The sequence below is a fragment of the Cavia porcellus genome, unplaced genomic scaffold, assembly GCF_034190915.1.
Source record: "Cavia porcellus strain 051 isolate PalLab524CR breed Dunkin Hartley unplaced genomic scaffold, mCavPor4.1 scaffold_38, whole genome shotgun sequence".
In the NCBI taxonomy this organism is placed as follows: Eukaryota; Metazoa; Chordata; class Mammalia; order Rodentia; family Caviidae; genus Cavia; species Cavia porcellus.
Genome location: NW_026947521.1, coordinates 9548000 through 9569641, shown reverse-complemented (window position 1 = coordinate 9569641; position 21642 = coordinate 9548000). Strand labels below are relative to the sequence as shown.

The 21642-nt window shown below is 34.8% G+C and overlaps 1 protein-coding gene across 12 annotated transcripts in view; it reads right to left on the bottom strand.

Moving 5' to 3' along the window:
- Neo1 (neogenin 1) overlaps positions 1 to 21642 on the bottom strand; it is a 198757-nt gene that overhangs the window by 106390 nt on the left and 70725 nt on the right. For all 12 annotated transcript variants that reach the window (XM_003462198.5, XM_005000074.4, XM_005000069.4 and 9 more), the window contains exons 6-7: positions 10836 to 10990; positions 8948 to 9068 (exon numbers count right to left, since the gene is read on the bottom strand). In XM_003462198.5, the coding sequence (XP_003462246.2) occupies positions 8948 to 9068; positions 10836 to 10990 (276 nt within the window). The remainder of the gene's footprint in view (positions 1 to 8947; positions 9069 to 10835; positions 10991 to 21642) is intronic.

Sequence of the window (21642 nt, the reverse complement as noted above, 5' to 3'; positions counted from 1 at the left end):
AGTGGGTTGGTAAAGTGTGAATTTCCTTTACTAAAAACAAGTTTGTGTTACTCCCTTTCATCAACCTTCCTTCCTGCATTGGTTCTAAAAAACTGGCCCTTATCAGATAGTACGAAAGGACAGACAAGAAAAAAAGCCTATTTCTGTGTTTTTATATTCAAGTCTTATGATAACTTTGGAACCTATTTTTAAATTTAAACACCCATGAAGAAAGGCCAATAAAAAGTTAGTGAACAAAGCACAGATATTTCTCCCTAATTTTTATTACTCTAACTTCAATAATCTAAATGGTAATGCTTTTTTAAAAGTATCATTCAGAAGATATTTAAAAGACAATTATTAATTTGAAATGTGTTTATGTTCACTGGAATATTTTAAAGGACACAAGATCCAAAATCAAGAGTTGTAGTTAACAATAAAACACATAAAAAGTTAAACATTAATAGTTATATTCTAAGTATTTTCATTAAGAAAGTGTATTTCAAATTCAAACAAAACTCTCTTGGCGTGAAGGTACACCCCTATAATCCCAGTACTTGGAAGGCTGAAGGAGGAGGATTGCTGCGAGCTGAAACTTAGCCTGGGCTACATAGTGAGCTAGCCTGAACTATGTAGCAAGACCCTGTCTCTCACAAAACAAAACAAACCAAAACAACAAAATTCAATTTATACTTCCAGGTTTGGCTAGAGATTGTTTTCTGGTGATGTGGTACAAATGTTTTATATGCTTTTAACTATACGTGAAATCTCATTCAGTGTTTCTGCAGGCTGATAGGCAGTACACACAGCTATACATGTTAGGTGAGAATCAGAAAACTGTTCCTACAGAGTATTGTTGAGTCAAAGACACTTCAATATTTTAAATATTTTAAAAGAAGATACATCCTGTACATGAAGATAAAGCCCCATCACAACAGATTTCTTTCCTTTTTCAATGATCTCCACTGTGTTTCTAGCACGTGTGGCTTTCAGAGGTGAGTCACAAAGGTGTGCTAATACCATATCTGTAGATGCTAATTCTCCTTGGAGACAGGGAACACATTTCTCTTACTTATTCAAATATCATATCTGATTTTTTTCTTTTATCCTCATATTTTTCTCCCTCCTGTCTGTCTTTTCTTTTTCCTGTGTCCTGCTTTTTTTCATTTAAAGGCTATAAATAAAACACTGAGGAGAAGCACAAACTATCAGACCTGAAAAACATGTGTCAAATAGTCCAGAGGTTGGTAAAGGGGTAAAGAGTATATATTTTAGTTTTACAGCCAGCCCTTCTCTTTATCTAAATTACATCTTTCATTACTGTGTGAAAATGATCATATAACAATACACAATCTCTAACAAATGTGTTTGCCTGTGTTCCAATAAAATTTTGCTTACAAAAACAGAAAGTGGGCTTGATTTACCTGGTGGACCATGGTTTAACAATCTCAATCTAGTCTGTTCTCTATTGAATACGCCTACAATAATGTTCTCCAAACTGCCCTTCAAAATAGTAATAGGCCACTAAAAAACAAGTAAGAACATACCATTGTCAAAGAAATGTGGGAAATGCTTTCTCTATATACACACACTAATAGTCCACTCTGAAATTCAGACCAGTGAAATACCTAACTAATGTTAATGTTTTGGTATGAGAATGCCTGAGAGAGAGAGAAAGAGAAAAGAGAGTAATTTAAAAAAATTGAATTTAAGTTATTTGTATACATAGCTTTGTATCTTATTTTTCTATTTGAAATTACATGCTGAGATCTTCATCACGTTAAAAAGAGTTCAAAGGCACTGTTTTTAAAGACCAAATAACTTTTCCATCATGTTTCTACAATTATTTCAATTACTTCTTTTATTTGTAGACACTTAAATCATTTCTTTTCTTTTCTCATCCCTCTCTTTTTTAAAATCACTAATGCTGATATAATCATTTTTGTTCAAATCTCTGATTCTTTTCTTAGGAAAGACCTAAAACAACAGTTGATTCAGTCATTTTTAGGTGTAATTACAAAAATAGTTTTTGTAAATGATGTAAGAATTTACATTCTCACTAAGAGTGATGATAGGAACCTAATTTCACTTTAGCTGGCCACCAAAGAAACAACGTTTATTTTTAAAAAACGTAAAATCCTAACCAGGAATGGTGGAGCATACCTGTAATTACAGCACTTTAGGAGGCTGAGGCAGGAGGAAGGCCAAGTTTGAGCCTAGCTTGGGCAACTTAGCCCTTTGAGATCCTGTTTCAAAACAAAAAATGAAAAGGGGCCAGGGATGCAGCTCAATGCGAAAATCCTAGGTTCAATCCCTAGTAAAAATAAACACAGATATTTAAAAAATGAAAATAACCTTTATTACTAGGCAAACATGACATCTTATTCATTTAATTTATGTCTTTATGAGGTGGATTACTTGTTACATGTACAAAAAGTCTATCTTTGCTGTACTGTGAGTTCTATGCTTATGCTAGTTATTTTATAATTGTCACTTGATGGTGTCTTTGTTATAGTTGGAATAATTTTTGTGATAGAATAATCTTGTGACATTTTTCCCTAGCTTATCTCCTCTTTAATTTGGTTATGGTATTTTTAATGTATAAGTTTTCATTTTTATACCACATAATAAAATAAAATTTTCCACAGTATTTTCTATTTAATATAAACAGACGGTGAGACTCTTCTATCCTCTTTTAATGAATTCAGTTTTTAACTCTCCCATATTTTATTTTTATGTTATATAGTAAAGATATAACTTTTTTCAGACCAACAACTAACTGTTCACGTATTAGGTAATATATAATCATTTCACTCTGTATTAATTTAGGAATTCATTTAGTCATATACTCAAAAACTGTAAAGCATAAATTTTTTCTAGCTATGTGAATACACAAAATATAAGGAAAACAAATTCGTACAATACAACAAGTTCTATTAAAGATAATTTAAATGACTGCAGTTGGTAGAAGAAAAAACTACTATGAAACAAATACCATCCTTAGATAAAATGTTTGAGATCTTAGTCTAAAAAACCAGTTGTTTTAAAGAAAATTATGAATGTATTTCCTAATCTTTAAGGAAAAAAAAGTTACTGAAAGATTATAATGATGGGATCTGGAAACTTTCAAGAGAATATTAGGAATGAACTCTGGATAACTGACATCTATCTAAAAGCAAAGAAACAGTATTAGATAATATCACCTTTTAGAATTTCAGTACTGAAGAGAAGGCTTAGGAATTTCATTTTTTAAAACCATAAAAGATGTCAAAAGACTAAGAGGACAAAATATTCTCTATGTACAAGACAAAAAAAAAAAAAACCACAGTAATTGTCTTAATTTGTAACAAGAAAAGTTTAACAAGCTGAAAATCTATCAAAATGCAAACTTCCTTCCTCAAACCCTTTTTGAGTTTCTTATATGGACTGCTCTGTGGTTTTTGACATCTTTATCTGGCTTTCTGACAAAGCTCAAACTCAATATACCTTAAAAGTGATGCTTTACTTCCCTAAACCAATCAGCCCTACTAGCTTCTTTTTCAAATTTTTGGCACAAAGTCCTTCATAGTATTTCTTATTCTGTCTGTCTTTCTGAGACAGAGTTTCACTGTGCAGTTCAGGCTGGCCTTGAACTCAACTTTGTAGTCCAGGTCGGCCTCGATCTTGCAGTGATCCTCCTGTCTCAGCCTCCCAGGCACTGGGATTACAGATGTGAGCCACCATACCTGGTCTTGGTATTTCTTTACAATGTAAGGATTTATAGTAAAATCTTCCCTTGTTTTTCTAAATTTTTTTGGACTAGTTTGGCTAAACGTACTTAATTGATATTTTCAAAAAAGTTATTTTTGGTTTTATGTTGCTTGCTTGCTGTCTTCTTTCCCTATTTCATTATTTCCATCCTTTATCATTTCCTTCCTCTGTCTGCTTTAGATTTACTTATGTTCTTTTTTATTTTCCGTTGCTGGGGATTGAACCTAGGGCTTCTGTACTGTGCTACATCCTCAGTGCTTTTTTAAAATTTTGAGATATAGTCTTTTTAAAATGTTGCTCTATTATCTTCTGATTTGTGTTATTTAAGGCAAAAATTCTACTGTGAGTATGTAAAGTGTCTTTTTTCTTTTCCTTTTTTAAAAAACAAACACTTGCTTTCAAGTCTTTCTCAGGCTTGGTTTCCAGTAGTCTGTCTACGGTATATATTTTTACTTGTCATCAGTATAAAAGTCATAAAAGCTGAATTTGGTTTTGTTGATGGCTTTTTCTCTCAACCATGAGTGAGATAAAAAGCCATCAACAGAACCAAAATGTTTCCTTTGCTTGGCTGAGTCTACTAATTTTGAGTGACTAATGAGCAGCAGTATTATTAACAAGTGGACACTGTTAATGACTATTTTCCCGTCAAACTATCAGTGTGGAGGAAGAGTTTGGTCAATCTACTCAGGAATTGATACAGTTACTTGAAGCATACCATAGGTTTCAAATTTCTCTACTGTGGACTCTTCCTGTTTGGTGCACAGAAGCCTCTTGTTTTGTTTCTGCTTTCCTGTCAGTGTTCAACCATTACCTCGGGGGCTCCCACCATGCTCTGGACCTTCTCAGAGCAAACTGAATTTGTGAAATGCTGCTAGGATAAAAGCTGGGGCACACACTGCCCGGGTCCAACCTGTCTTAGGGAGGCCTGCAGTTGTTCTTCCCATGGCAGTCAAAATCTGTTTTCTATTTCTGTTGATCTTGGATGAGAGTTTCTAGCTTCTCCTCAAGTAATAAATGTCTGCCCTGTGATACTGTACAGGATTCTAGAGCCTAAAATGATGCTCTGTACTCTTTTGTTTTTTGCACTTGCCCTAGCCACAAAGTGAGTTTCTGCTTATATCCTGTATACAGAGGGTTTCTCTGACAGAAGCAGAGGAGTGTGGCTTCTAATCTCCCTGTAGAAACTTATGAAATGAAGTTTTCTCCTCTTTCCTCACTGGTCTGAGACTTTAAGAAGGATCTGAGTAAATGCAAGGAAGTTTGTTCTTACCTCCCAGCAGGACAGAATGCCACCTTCCCCTCTAAACCACAGAGATACACTGACTTTCTGCTGTGCCCTCTCAGTTCAGAGTAAACTGAGAAGTCAGAAAGAAAAGGCTTACAAGCTAGTATGAACTTCCTCTGAGATAGCAGATGTTACAAAATAAGCTATACTTGAGACTTTCAACAATTATTTAACAATTTAGGGGTTTTCTTCCTGTTCACATTTATGGTAGCAATCTCCTCTGATTGTGTTAAGCATAAAACAATTCACATGACTCATTCCTTGGAGTTTGAGGTGAGAGGCTATCCTTTTTGGAATTTACATGACTTAGCTATTATGCAAGCCCAATTCTCTGAGAATCCAAGAGAGGTTATGATTTTGAACCACGTTTTCTCTTACACTGAGAGGCGGATGTTCTCTGCACACTCTACATCCAGAATAGAAGTAGAAATCTCCTTCTGCTTCCATTTACCTTTCTTTTCTATGTAAAGGCATCACCATTCTTCCAGTGACCCAAATAAAACCTGGAAGGCATATCTCTCTTTTCTACAACAATGTTTAATACATAATTGGGTGATAAAGCCTGAATCAAATCATCACTATCTCTTTATTAGGATTCTTCGCACATTTCTCTGATACATGTACTCATTATAACACAAGAGTCCCATAAGAGCATTCAAAACACCCTGGACTTTGTCTTTCTCTAGTTAAATGTGAATTTCCCATCAGACTGCCTTTCTACAGCACAGCTTTGACCTCTGAGAAACATCCATGTCCATTACCAACGTGATCCTATCCTGTTACCTTCCTTCAGGAAATACTCTTTTTCCATATTGATTCAGATCCTACTTCCTTTGGAAATCTATTATTTTTCCATATTGATCCAGATCCTCTTTTTGATCAGTATCTGGAAATCCTATATCACTCATAGTGTATTTCAAAGGGGACAACTTATACTGAAAAGTTCCCTGATCACACAGATTCAATCTCCCTCTTCTGTAGTGCATGTAGCTTTATCTGTAGCACAAAAATAACCTTTAATTAGCCTTGGTACAGTGGCAAAGATCTGTAATCCCAGCATTCTGGGAGACTGAGGCAGAAGGATTCCAAATTTAAGCCCAGCCTGGGCAACTCAATGACTTAGCAAGACCCTGTATTAAAATGAAAAATAAAAAGAGGCTGGGAATGTAGCACTGTAAGAAGACCCTGAGTTTAATCCCCAGTACTGCAAAAACAAACAAACAAACAAACAAACAAACACCCCCACCCTCCCCCACAAAAAACCCCAAAACAAAAACTCAAACACCTCATCTGGACTGTATTAAAGTTGTATAAATCTCTCATGATTTTATATGTTATAAAACCTTTATGATATAAACAGGAGAGATCAAATCTTATAAATTAAAACAGCAAAAGAGAGGCATGGTGGTGCATGTCTCCAGTTCTAATACTTGGGAGGTGGAATTGTGGGTAACACTATGATTCAAGATCAGCCTGGGTAACAGAGTGAGACGTTGTGTCACAAACAAGCAAACAAACATGCAAGCAAAACAGAAAACAAAATCAGTAACACAATACTTCCCTTCTTATAACTTCTGTATATTTTAAGAATCCTCAGTAAGGGTCACTAAAAAATTCACCAGCTTATAAAAAAATGCTGCTCTAACATGGAAAGAAGTACATACACTATGACTAATTTTTATATCATCCAAGCATTTTCAGAGAAAAGTTCAATTAGTATTATTGTTCTTTTAGAGTTAGATTTATAATGATAATCTTGAACACAAAACGTACTGAAATCCCTTTGCTAGTTTCATGTAAATATATCCCAAGATAGCCACAAAATTTGCTCAGAAAAAGTCACTGCCATTAGTGTAAACACAACAAAGCAAAACTACCCTACCAACTATAGCCTACACTGCTAGTTCCTTACTTGGTACTCATATTCAGGCATGTTGCCAGGATGGGAAAGTGACATGTTTCTACTAACTGTAAAATAATTTCCAGTGATTAAGAGTATAATCACAGACAAGTATGGGCAGAAAAATATATAAAAACCCTATATGCTATTCTAATGAAAAGCCAGAGTAGGAGGATATTTGGCAAAGTGATAGTTGTCAAAGAAATCCTTCTGGGAACCACAATGGTACCTGACCATAACTGACTCTAAAAGATCAGCTGTCTCAAGTGGCATTTTTTTCATGCATTCTTGAAAAGTTCTTTAGGTGCGAAATAAAAAAGTAAATAATATAGCTAATGATTACCTTTATTAACTATTAACTTGTTACCCAACAATTGGATTTTTAGTAATCATAAAAATGTTCACTGGGGATACAGCTCAGCAGCACAGCATCTATTTGGCAAGTATGTGGTTATGAGCTTGATTCCTGGTACCAAAAAAACAGTTCAACATAGCATGGTGACCTCTTTCAGAGGAAAGCCCAATTAGTATTAATTTAGGGTCCATTTTAATACTTTTGGAATAGACTTTTTATTTCCCTTTGGAGTTGGATTTATAACGATAATCCTAAACACAGACTACTAGAGGGGGGCACTGAGGATGGACTCAGGGTCTGTACCAAGTGATATCCCCATCCCTTTTTAAAAAATTTGATACAGGATATTGCCAAGTCACTAAGTTGCCCAGGCTGGGCTTGAACTTGTGATGTTCCTACCTAAGCCTCCCAGTATTGTTCTTAATAATAAAAATAAAAGGACAATTTAAATGCTATCCAACAGGGAATCAGTTACATAGAACAAAGTGTGTATATATATTATTCAACAATGAACAACAAGTCAGTATTGTTGATACAAACATTGTGATAAATTGCTAATGTGTATTTGTTGACACGGAAAAAGATCCACAGATGGAAAGCAGTAGAAGGTTATAAAATTATAAACTTGTATCTATGTGTGTTCCTATACAGTAACCCTAGGTGGCAGTATTTGCTATATGCTCCAGTTACCAGCTTACTGACTTTCAGCTTCTAATTCAGATTTCATTGCCTGCTCTACCTAAATGGAGCTGGGTCCTCTCATTTGCCAGCTGGCATATGTGTAACATTAGCAGTACAGGCACTAGAGATACACTGAAAATGGGGTTTCCTTTTTGATTCTAGAGCCCAGCCTTGGTGAGCTTCTACCAGTAGTTTTCCCCAACGCTCAAACCTCAGTAAGCTTTGCAGCCTCTGCTGAGATATCTTCCTATGAAAGTTTTCCTCAGATCCTAGAGAGTGAATTCTGACCAAGTTTCATAGCAAAGCACCACATCAGCTTCCCTGCCATCTAGTACAGAACAGCCATGGCCTCTCCAACAATGTCTAGAGCTCAGTCCCAGGAAGGGCCTCCCCTGAGCACTCTGTCTCAGCCCTAGGGCTCCATGTATGTGCCAATTTTACAATTTTAAGAGTTCTCTTTACTTCTTACTAGCCAACCTTGACCTCATTGCAATTATTATATAATTACTATAACAAATAATTCCTTAATTTTTTTCTGCTGAAATAACAATGGTTTCTCTTCATTTGACTATGATTGATATATGAAGAAATTCTTTTCAGGGTTGTCTGAATTTTTTATAATATACGTGGGGACTTCTGGTTGATAGAAAAGACATGTTAATTTCATTTTGAAAAACTAAAATAATTTAATGCAAAATAGACATTATAATTTTTAATAGGGCAGAAATACAATTGTGAGATTAAAATGAATTCTGAAAACCACTCATTTGTGTTGACTATAATTATTCAGTTTTTCTTAATGCAAATTTCATTTTCTGAAATTGTGTTCTTCCCAGGTAATTTTAAGGAATGGAAATAACTTAGAGTGCTCTTCTTTTTCTCTCAGTCATGCTGTATCTTGGTCTTTACAAACAGGCTAACAATCAGAGGAACCCTGGAGTGACAGTTCCTCCATCACACAGTAGCCTTCTTCATCTGACTGCTCGGCCCCTCTTACCATGTTCAAGGATTATCAGCTGGGCTCCAGCTTGTGCATTTCCAACATCATTCTCAGCAATGCATTGATAGAACCCTTCATCTGATTTCACCAGACCCAAAACTTGAAGATTATGTTCCTTCTAAGGAAGAAAAACATATGAAAAATTTTGATTTAATTGATAAATGTTAAGTTCAAAATCTCGAGGATATGCTCTTTTTGGGAAGGAAAAATAAGTAAAATTTTAAGACTCCATTACTAATTACCTACTTATATACCTACTAACAATTTGATATTAAAACACTGGCAAACTATAGACTTAACTGACTGGAATAGTAAATATCATCACAAAGAATTAAGAATTTAACAAGCATGAAAAGTGATATTATCACCTTTGCTTGCAAAGTCATTTACATCTTTGCTTGGAAAAATATCTGGCAAGCACTAGTTAGTTTAAGGCATTATTTTCTTAAGATTATCTGTAATATCAATAATTTTAATAGATTAAACTACAATAACTTAACTGAAGTTGTAAATACATGTTTCCTAAAGCAGAAAGCATTGTATGAATGTCAACTATTGTTACTGTTTAAATTTTTAAAATACTATGGGAACGTGATAAAGTAAAAATGCTAATTTAACCATAACAGGTTGCTTTATAATTGAATACATATGGATTAATTTCTGTAACATGAGAACACATACTTCAGAAACAAAGCATATACTCCTACTAAAGATGAATTACTTCTATAACACATTTATAATGAGACATTAAATCTTTTATTACTTGTTAATGAATGCTATGTTTAGATTTTAAGGTATGTTATTAATATTTATCACTAAAATTCAGATGCTAATTCTATTATTAGAATTGGGAGAAGTTGAGGCAGGGTCTTACTACATAGTTCAGACTGATTTTCAATTCATTACATAACCAAGGCTGGCCTCAAAACTCAGTGATCCTTCTGTCTTAGCCATCCAAGGGCTTGGATCACAGATGTGTACCACCACACCCAGGTCTCTTAGAATGTTAAGATAATGATGACACTATAGAACAATATCTACTAAGAATTAATCTATATAAAGTGAAAAGATAATTATGGCTGAATTCTTTTTGAGACAGGATCCCTAAATTTTTTTAGGCTGGCTTTAAACTAACTTTTTTGATGCTAGGATTACACTTGGGAGGCATGCATAATCATTCCCAGCTGGAGACTTCTTAAATACATAACATTTTCTCATATACTTACTTTTAAAAAAATTTTTTTAACTGACACAAATACACAAACTTGTTCATATTGATATAGTACCATGTAATGATGCATTTACCTCCATAAAGAATCTTTACCTACTGTTATAATTGTCTCGTACTGGATAATTCTTACTTTAAAGGGTCTGGGGATCAGCATGTGTTTTTTTGATGACATTTTATAAGGTTTGTTGCATAATTAATTGATAGATTTTTTCAAAAGAATCATCTTTCCATACTTCATGGGACAGATTTCTGCTTTTTGAAAAAAGAGCTGTGAAGACAAGTGCAAACACACACACACACACACACACACACACACACACACACACAAAAGAAGTCTCATATACACCAATTATTTCCCAGAAAATAAAGAAAGCTAGATTTAAAAGTACCAGACTGTTAAGTTTAGCTCAACCATTAATTTGCTACGTGATCTCAACTCAAGCTACAAAAGTACTTTTGGGCTCAGCTTTCTTATCAGCCAATGACTGGTAAGATATATTCACAAAAAATATTCTTTGTGACCTTTTCTGTAAGTTTCTATTTTTTATTCATTTGTAGAAGATAAAGCAGCATATGTAGAAACGATGCTTTGAGGATCACTCTTAAAAACATTCAAAGATTCAGAAATAAAATATTCCTTTGAAAATTACTTACTACAATCTTAAAGTAATCACTTGGGATAACCATATCCCCATTCTTGACCCACTTCACAGTTGGAGTTGGCTTCCCAGTTACTTCACATTCAAATATAATATCCATTGATTCCTGAGCATATATATTAGCAGGTTGTTTCAGGAATTCAGGCTGGGCTTCAAAATAAAAAGAAAATTAAAATATTAATGAAAATAGGTAACTATTCATATTTTAACTAATTAAGATACTAACAAAAATTAAAAAGAGGCTATTCATATTTCAACCATTATATGATTTTACTGGTTATTTAAGCTCACATATTTTTATAAAACCACACAACAAATGTATGTTAAAAATATGTTAGGAAACAATATCTTCCAAAATTAATTTTCTGGTATAACTTTCTCCCGTTCCTTATTGAGAAATATTTCCTAGATTGACCATATTGAAGAACTGAAAATCTGAATTATTACAAGCTGTCTAAAAAGGCATATTAAAAACTTTTCCTAAGACTTATACCATTTTGAAAAAAGCCGTAATTAATCTGGCTATTAGTCTGTACATATATAATTATTTAGCTTTATAAGAACTTAAAGGATAAATAAATGAATCCGATGCTGACCAAAAAAAAAAAAAAAAAAGGTGCGGGAGGAGGAAAGAGAAAAAAAAAAGAACTGACGTGTTACATACATGTGTTACCAATTCCCACATCATGGATCTAGTCATTAGGTACTGCAAACACATACTAATAAAAATGAAAATGAAAAAATTTAAAAAGATGAAACAAACAAAAAGCCATAATTAAAATTTGAAGATGTGAAAGGACTGATATAATCTTCCCTTTTAGTCAGCTTGATGAATAGTAACAAGAAAATGTCATATTCCAGGCATTAAATACTCACATAACCCACTCTTATTAGAAACAACATTTATCATATGAAATGGTTTTAAAGTGACATAATCTTTGGGGAAAAGGTAAGTGTACTTGAAAAACTTTGAACCCTCCAATATCTTCCTTTCTTCTTGCCCCCAAAATGTTAATAACTAATTTACAAATAATAGATGCAAAATAGTTTCCTTAGAAAGGTTGAAATAATCACCTAGCCCAACTTCATAGCCAATGTCAATAATTTCCTTTATTACATCCTTGTTAAAAAATCCCTGCTTGAAAATTTCAAATGACAAGGAACCCCCTCTCTCACAGTCAGCCAGCTCCACTGTGGGCTAGTTCCACAAGCAACAATGAGGACAGCAGCAGCTGTATTCATCAGTGAGCTAACATGTGCTCCACCTGCTGGAATTTTGATGGCGATGGTGCTAAATTTGTAACAACTTAACAATATGGAGTTTTCCATCAACATAGTTTATCTGTCCAATTATTTGGAATTTTTATTCCTTTCATCAGTGTTCTATAGATTTCAATAAACAAATCTTATTTATAATTTCCTAGGCATATCAGTAAGAAATCTGATGCTATTTTAGGTGGTACTTCATTTTGCTAGGACTAGAGACTAAACCAAAGGCCTTGCACATGCTAAGCAAGCTCCTACCATTGAGCTGTATCTCAAGCCCTCAAAATATTCTGATTTTTCATTGTTCAGTCACATCAGCGCCCCAATGGGTGGCTTTCTACCTCTCTCCAACAGGGTCTGAGAGAATTTGGATTCTCTCCCCCCAATACTTATTTTCAGCTTTCTCTTTGTCTTTAACTTACAGCACTTATTGTAATACCAAAGCTGTAAATTTTGATCTGGTAAAATTTACAGCTCCTTTCCATCTTGGCATCTGCATTTCATTATTCTTAATACTCCAAAGGCCTCCCTGTAGCTGCACTATAATCATTCAATATTCACCTACATTTTCTTCTAGTATTCCTATGAAACAATCTAGATTTACTGGAGTAACTATTCAGCTTTATGTTTTACTAAATGGCAAGTTCAGTAGTTTCAATAAGAACAACTGAATTGAAAGTTTTAATAATCAAAATCCTTTATAGGTTTGTTTCTTTTTACCTTCCCCCCAAGAATCAGTCTATTCTTAAGACTATTGTTGTACTCTAAGAAAATAGCTTCGTTATATGTGTATTATAGCAAACCTGTATAGGGGCTTACTAAATGTGTTTGTTTTATCCTTTTTCCCTAACTGATATGTTAAGTGACCTAATTGATATGTTGAGCAACACTCTCCCCTGTAAAAAATTGCAAGAATCTCACCTAATTGATATGTTAACCATTGTTGCCCTCTACAAACTACAGAAGCTATGCTAAAACAAGCTAACAAGGGTTGTTAATCACTGCTAGGCGCCTCTATTCTCCGCTAAAGAGCTAAGGAAAACTAGAATGGCAATTAATTTACATTTGTTTAAAGTAACCTGCTTGTGTGCAGAGAGATTTGCGTGTGAGTTTAACCCTTTACCCTGACCTTGACACATTACCGCCGTTTTCTGTTCTGTATGGCACCTTATTGCCTCCCTCTCCCCTCACCTATCTATCTAGGCCATAAAGAATTTGGGTTTCTGGTGACCTCCCCCCGACCCGGTGATGATCTGTCGTAAAATGAGCCTGCCCCAATTTTAAGAACTGCTTAGCTTAAAAAAATTACCGGGTAATACTATGGCCCAAACCCCAATCGGTGCTTTCCTTTTGTTCTGTATGTATCAAATGAGTTAGATATCAGGTCTTTGTAAAACTTAAGTTCCAGCGTCTCATAACTCGTGACCCCTTCGCACTCACTAGCGAAGACAAGCTGTCCTGAGATAATTAACTCTCTACTTTCTTCTCCAAATATTGCTGCAGACGTGCCACTCTGAGATAATGTCAGTCTGCAAGATGGGAATAATTTAAAAAAACACCAGGAACTCCCTAGATTGTCAGAGCTAAGTGGACAGCAATACAGTTTCCAGACTCAGGTCAACAAGTTTGATGGCTCTGCAGGTTTCTTTGTCCCGCCCCCCCCCCCCCGCCCTTTCCTCCAGCCCCTTTTTAAAGTCCTCCCTTCAGCCTCTGGGGGACAGTCTCCAAATTGGCTCCCGGAGACTGGTCGCCAGGCCTGGAAATAAAGCCTTTGCCACTAAATTTTCAGTCTCTTGCCTCCTTGGATTTTATACCGGGGCCCAAGTTATAACAACTATAGCCACAAAATTAAAACTATATACTGTTATTTCCTTATTTGGTGGAACAAGTACTCTGTTGTTTATTCCTTTATTTCCTCAAAATTGTTCTAACATGTTTACTTAAGGTCGGCATCCCCCACATAAATTCAGACTCAGGTTAATTTCCACTGTCCCTTCTCAAAGCACATACATAAACAAGAGTAACTTGGAGTTTTTATTTGGTGAAAAAAACTTCACAAGTATTTGTAATCCTGACTTTTCTAATTAGTTTATTTTTGTGATAGAAAACTTATAGGTACCCATTGATTTGGATGAAGCTCCTGTACCAATAGTCAAACCAAAATGGAGTTACTGGTGCTAAAGTTTCACATTATCAAACTGAAACATTTATCTCACATTCTGAGAAACTTGGAGAGATAGATAATAGCCAAATCCCCAGACACACCAATTTTAGCCTGCATGTAAAGAGAACTTCTTTTTGTTTGAATCCTTTGAAGAATAACTTGATGGTAACTGAGGTAGGGCAGAAGAAACAGAGACAGGTAGTAAAGAGACAGAGAATATTGTAATTTGAAAATTATACTTTAAAATTTGCAGCTCCAGGACACAAAGTTATCCAAGATTATATTTGGTTTCCTTACTTTATACTACTCATTTTGAGATCCTTAAATCTTAAAAATACAATAGATTGAGTCTGTGCCTTTCTCCAGTAAAATGGGTCTCTCACCTTTAGGTTGGAGCTTCACCTCTCATCTGTAAACTGACACTGTGCTCGCTACAGAATCATAACTTTGCCTCCCAAAACACCCAAATATACCTAGCCATGAACCATAACTTAACTCACCCTTCAAGAGCCTACACTCCCTTGGTGTGTACAAACTTCTTTAGTTCCATTTAATAAACCTATCCATATCTCTCATTGATGTGTCCTGAAATGAAGAGCCTAAGTCATGCACAGGTGAGCTTAAGGTCCCCATTTCCTCTTTGGAGGGAACTTCCTGGGTCCGGGCAGGTGGCATTAATCAATCTGCTTTTTATATTATGCTGTTTCACTGTCCCTACTCAAGCTACTTTACAAAAACTAACTGTTCTACCTTACCCACTGCAGAACTTACCTATTGTTCAGATGGAGTGCTGTCTGACTCATATATCACTAATAAAAGCCAATTAGGTGATTTTTTTTCTTTTCTGGAAATATTCCCTTTCTACTCTTATACATTCTTCAGTAATCTACTGTAAAGCAGTTGTAATAACTAACTGTCAAGAGATCTAGAATTGGGTCCTGGCTCCACCACTGGACATTTTATTTATGTATTTATTTTTTGGTTCCAGGGATTAAACTCACTACCTTGTGCTTAGCAGGCAAACGCTTGAGACCTTGAGCTAAATCCCTGGTTCCATTTTGTTAAATTTTAAAACCATGGGTTTCAGTTTAATCCTGCCCTAAATGCAGAACTCAACTGGGCTCTTTCCAAGTGAAATAGGATAAGTTCTCCCATGGGAGAGGAGCTGGGAGCATTCTCAGGCCCTAATCCATGACCTGTCATCCACTGAAGTGAACACAACTCTTTTTCCCCATCCTCCTTTATGAACCAACTATATGTGCCCTTTCCTTTATCTCCTACACTTACTATGAAGACCAGGCACCCTGAGGTGATAGTAGTGGGTAACCTATACTAAAAGAAAATCTAAAACATGAGGCCATACTCATGACCCAATGGGAAGTTAGCCACACCCCAGAGAGGCCTTAAAAGCTACTCTGTTAACAGAGTCACTGTGATTGCCCTCAGACCTATGACCCCTTCAGCTACTCAAGCTTAAGCTCCGTCTCTATTTTCTGTTCCTTTTCAATAAAGCATAGTTCTTACAGAATGGCAGGATAAATGCTGGATTCCATTTACACACACACACACACACACACTTTCTCCCCATCTCTGTTTAAATTAAAATACTAACATACTAATTTTTTTCTTCTTTGAAAGTCTATTCTCTTTTACTATTTCCAAGGAACCAGTATGTTGCTTGAGCCCAGGACTGAGGCTCTCCACAAGAAATATTAAGGAAGTTTGGAAAACACATAGCAAAATCCTCTTTTTAAAAAATGGAATTAATATAATTTTAGCACACACTTTCAGTATACGGATTTTCAAAGACTACCAGAAATATTATAAAGTGTTCATTTATTTCTCCATTTCATGAATTATAAAATAATGCCTTTAAAATGTTCTCTGGGTTTTAACTACTCTGTAGCCAACACACCAATTAAACACAATTTAAGATCAGATGTTTGTGGTTGGGAAGCTAAATTGATAACCAAAGAGCAAATGAGTCAATTATCATAAGAAAATAAGTGTTGTAGTGGAAGCTTATGCATTTCTTTACCAAAGACATAATTAAGCTTCAAATTCTCTTTGACACATCCCTATCCCTTCAAATACCATCACCATTATAAGAGAAACTTTAATTGCTAAATGTACAAGTAGAATTTAATACTAAAACATATTATACTTGCAAAATTCTTTTTCTAGAAACATCACTTAATTCTATCACTGTTACATGATGTTGGAAATTGCCATATTTCAAAAAGAAAGTAATACAGGGCCAATACCAACATTTCAAGGTTACTTTACTATGATACGATTTGGAAGATAATAATTTTCATTTACATTAATTCTGAAATGTTGCAGGTTCTATTGCTAGATTTTAAATTCTTAAGCACTGAAATTCTTATTAAGTTCTATAGAAAATAAAGCAATTTTTCCCATTCATATTAAACTGCACATGTGATGATCTTAAACGTCTTTTCTGTAATTCATAAACTGCTATCTAGGTTCTTAAAAGATAAATAAATAAAAAAAGAAGCATTTAAGAGGCTAACATATTTTTAACAATCTGGTCACAAGCCTACTATAGGTACTGGTTCCATTAACAAAGCAAAAAATACATCAGAACCCTCCAACATTTCTCAAGAAAGAGTCTCATTGCAATGAAGGTAAAGCAGTTCTCTTTGATCTCTAGGAGATACAAGTGGCAATATAATTGTGAAGCACATCTGTTCACTGGACTTTGAATTTGTATTTCTTTCTTTCCATCCCTATGTCCTAACATACAGTATTGTGATGACTGTCTATAGGGAATATTTTTTAAACCATCTCTCTTGGAGAAATTCCAATGTGCATTATTGCACTTTCTATAGTGGAGGAAAAACCTTCAATGATTTAGTCAACAAGAATATAACTACACGAACTATAACACATCTTTTTTTCTATTTTATTAGTACATGTAATTCATGTAATATACAATCACTCTGGGCAATGATTACATGTATATATTATAGCTTTAAAAAAAAATTCCTTTCTGCTTCTTTCTCCCTCCCCTTTATTGACATTATTTGTTTTTGTACAAGTTATGGGTTATGTTTACACTGATTTGGGTTATTATGCTTCCTTTTTTTTTTTGGTACTGAGGATCGAAATCACGGCCTTGTGCTTGCCAGCCAGGTGCTGTGTCCCATGGGTAATTGGTTTCTGTACTTAGCATATTATTATTCCTGTCAATTCCCTTTCCCGTAATCCCTCTCCTTGTTCCCTCTTGCACCATTTCTCCACTGGAGGAAATCCGTCCCCTTGTCTCTTTCTATCCATCTTTTATACTTTTCTTTGTACTTTGCCTCACTAAAGTGAGCAATATCATACAGTATTCAAGTTTATTTCATTCAACATTTTTTCCCAGATGCACACATTTTCCTACAAATGCTTCAAATTTGTCCTTCTTGATAGCCAAGTAGTATTCTATTATCTACACATATCACATTTTAAAAAATATTTTTTAAAATTTTAAAGAGGATAAAATAGAATAAAACCAATCAAAACAAACCAGTGAAAGATACAGGACTTGAAAACATTACAAAATCAGTAATAGCTACCATAATGCTTTTGATGTCTTCAAAATAGCTGCAGATAACTTAGGACATAATAAAAATAAAGCAGAACAGAATAGAAACAATAAAAACAAAACAATGAATGCAATAAAGGATTTCAAAACAAGCCAACAGTAATCCAAAATGACTACCATAATATATCTTGCTATCTTTGAAATAGCTGCTCCTGTCATTAGACTTAACATAAACAAAACAACAGAGAATAAAACCCAACCCAACAAAACAATGGAAATGATACAGAACTTCTAAACAAGACCATAAGAAATCAACAATGGCTGCAAACCTCAGGAGATCCCCCCTAGATGCCACACTGTGTACCACTGTTCTCTGAACCTACGGCCCTAGACCTACCATGGCTTACAGTGGCCCCATACCACTGGCCCTAGACCTACAACGTTAGTGTTTTTTTTTTTTTTTTTTGTCTTTTTATCAGTACTGGGGATCGAACTCACAACTGCCTGCTTGCAAGGCAGGCGCTTATGCCACTGAGCTAAATCCCCAGCCCCTAGTGTTGTTTTATTGGTACTAAGAAGTGGGAATCAAAAGTCAGAACCTTGTACTTGCCAAACAGATGCTGTGCCCCGAGCTATATCCCTGGCCCAGTATCAACGTTTTAACATTTGCTCCCTTGAGTACTAAAGTTTAATAAGCACTGCTTTGGGGCAAACAAGAAGCTAAGGGAAGAGAAGTTTGAGATCAGCAGGGCTATATAGCCTGAACTACAAAGTGAGACTCTCATCTTAAATAAACAAATAAAAATAATAAAATAAAATGCAGTTGAATGGAGACCAAAATGTAAAAATAAACTACAAAAGTATATAAAGAAAATGGACAACAAATTTATTAACCTTAGGGGAGGGGGTGACCTAATAACATCTAATTTCATAAGGGAAAAACTGATGTTTGATTATATAGGAATGAAAATGTTCTCTGTAGTAAATATACCTTAGAATTAAAAGACAAAAAGAATGTTCATGTTAGGTTTATTTTTGATTACCAAAACTTAAAAACAATCCCAGTGTTCAACAGATGAATGCATATGTGGTATATTATATAATGAAATACTTCTTAGCAAAAGGGGGAGGCATTTGATATATGAAATGGATATAGCCAAATTTTAGAATAACTGTAATGAGTGAAAGAAGCCAGACCAACAAACAGGGAGGCAGGGTGAGGAAATTGTGTAATTTCACATATATAAAAATATCAGAATATGCAAGCTAATCTATAATGACAAAAAGCAGACCAGTGATTATTTGAAGATGCTGTTTGAAAGGCAGGTGGAAGGGATTTATTTAAAAATTTTTGAGAGTGATGAACATGTGAATTACCTCAATTGTGGTGGCAGCTTCCTAAATATATACACATAAAACATCAAACTGTACACTTTAAACATATGCAATATATGTCAATTAAAAAGACAACTAAAATATATGAAAAAATATTTTCAATTCATGTCAAAGATTGATATTCAGAATATTTCAAAGTATTCTACAAATCAATAAAAGACAAGTCAAATACTGTCAAATAATAAAGGAAACAAAAATAAGTAAAAATCTGAAAAGATGTTAAATCTTCCTAATAGGTGAAGCAATTTGATCAAAAAGCATTTTTTTTCCTATTCCACTTGTAAAGATTGTAAGACTTGATGATACCAATACAGAAAGGATATGGAAAAATCAGAATTGTTCCACTATTGGTCAATAGGAAATTTAGCAACTTAGCAAGCATGTTAATACCTAGATTCACAACCATCTATTACTTTAGCAGAATACTCACAGGAATAATAAAAGGACAACCAAACTGGTGTACAGATATGAAAGTACAAGAATGTCTAAAGCAGTGTCACTTATAGCAGTGTAACACCAAAAATTCCCAAATATTAACATAGGACTGGTTAAACAAAACAACACAGTACTATACACAGCAGAGACCATCAAATCTCATTTATTTCTGTAAGTAATATTTTACTGGAGTATAGCCATACTTATTAGTTTAGGTAGTCTATGACTGCTTTTCTGCTACAATGACAGAGCAGAACAGTCTCAATAGCAATAACAAGGCCTTTAGGACTAAAATATTTATTATCTAGTCCTTTAAGAACAAGTTTGCTGGCAGCTATAAAGTCTATAGAATTAAAATAACAACATGAAGTTGGTTTATGTTTTGTTACCAGTATGCACTAACAATTATAGACAATGTCAGTGATAAAGTACACCTCTGACCACGGTGGACTATTCTTAGTCTCTTGTCAGGGGACTGATTTTTATAAATATACAACAGGAGGGGTCAGATGGAAAACTGCATCTCACATAGTATGGGTAGGTATTACTTTGTAGTACTTGTTTCAGAGACACACGCAGCCATATATATTAGATCACAAACATGGTGCATTTTTCTTTTTCTTTCTTTTCTTTTTTGGAGACAGGATCTCGCTATGCAGTTCAGCCTGACCCTGAACTCACTATGTAGGTGAGGTTAGTCTCGACCTCACTAGAATCCTCCTGCCTCAGCCTCTTGAGTGCTGTGACTACAGAAGTGTGGCACCACACCCAGCTACGGTGCGTTTTTGTAGTAGTTAAACATGTTTAAAAGCCACTGAAAGAGGATAAAAGCCCTACTTCAGTATACAAAATTGTACCTGGCTAGGAATCAAAAGTTTTAAGTTTTTAATTTGTGCTTTCAGGTTTGTGATCTTGGAAGAAATCACTTTTCCTTAAAAAGCTTGTAAGACATACTATACATGTGAAAATACTTTCTTCTTAGTAGTAAAAGTATTTGAAAGAATTTGTTAGGCAGGTGCATATACATATGTGACAATGTATGGATTATGCCTTGCCTCATAATTCCACTACACTAACCGTTTTAATTTTTAAAAATGCAATGGCAACGGTTTTCTTGATTCTAAGAAAACAGTTTGAGAGGAAAATATAAACTAGAGACTTTCAATCAGTGGATTTGTAATATACCTCTCTATATGGGTTGGCTGGTCTGTTTGGTTGGCTGCTTTGCCCCACCCCCGTACTAGGAATAAAGCCAGGGCCTTCACTGAGCTATGTCACCAGCCCTTTTTATTTTTTATTTTGAGACAATGCTGACATTAGAACTTCTGATCCACTTGCCTCAGCCTTCCAAGTATCAAGAATTATAGATGTTACCCACCATATCCAGCTTCTAGATAGGGTTTCACAGGGAAAAAGGGATCTTAAATTTGTTCAACATCAACTGAAGTCAGGCATTGAAACACACTATGCTAATTTCTTTATAGCTTCAAAAATATAAAGTACTTTTATGTATTTTCACTTTTACACACTGATGTGATATACTTTAGTTTTGTAGCTTTCTTTGCCCTGAACTTCAGGCAAGGCCAATGCTTTACAAACAATTCACTTCACAAGTGTGGAAAGTAAAAATTTTATAGAAGTTTAGGGAAATAATATGTTTGGCAATGCAGCAATTAGATTTGTCTTAAAGTCAACCAATCACAGAATGAAACCTCTGAAGCTATGAGCCAAAATAAACCTGTCCTATGAGTTGTGGGTCTCAGGTATTTTGTCATAGCAATGGAGAAGCTGATTAATATGATTAACATGACAGTAAATTTTATATGTCAACTTGACTGGGCCATGAGATGCTCAGATACTTATGTTATTTAGGTATCTGTAAGGATATTTTCAGAAGACAGTAGTAGTTAGATTGGTGGACTGAATAAAGTGGAGTCCCTTCCCAGTGTGGGCATTAATCCAATCCACTGAAGAGCAAAAAGATGGAATAGG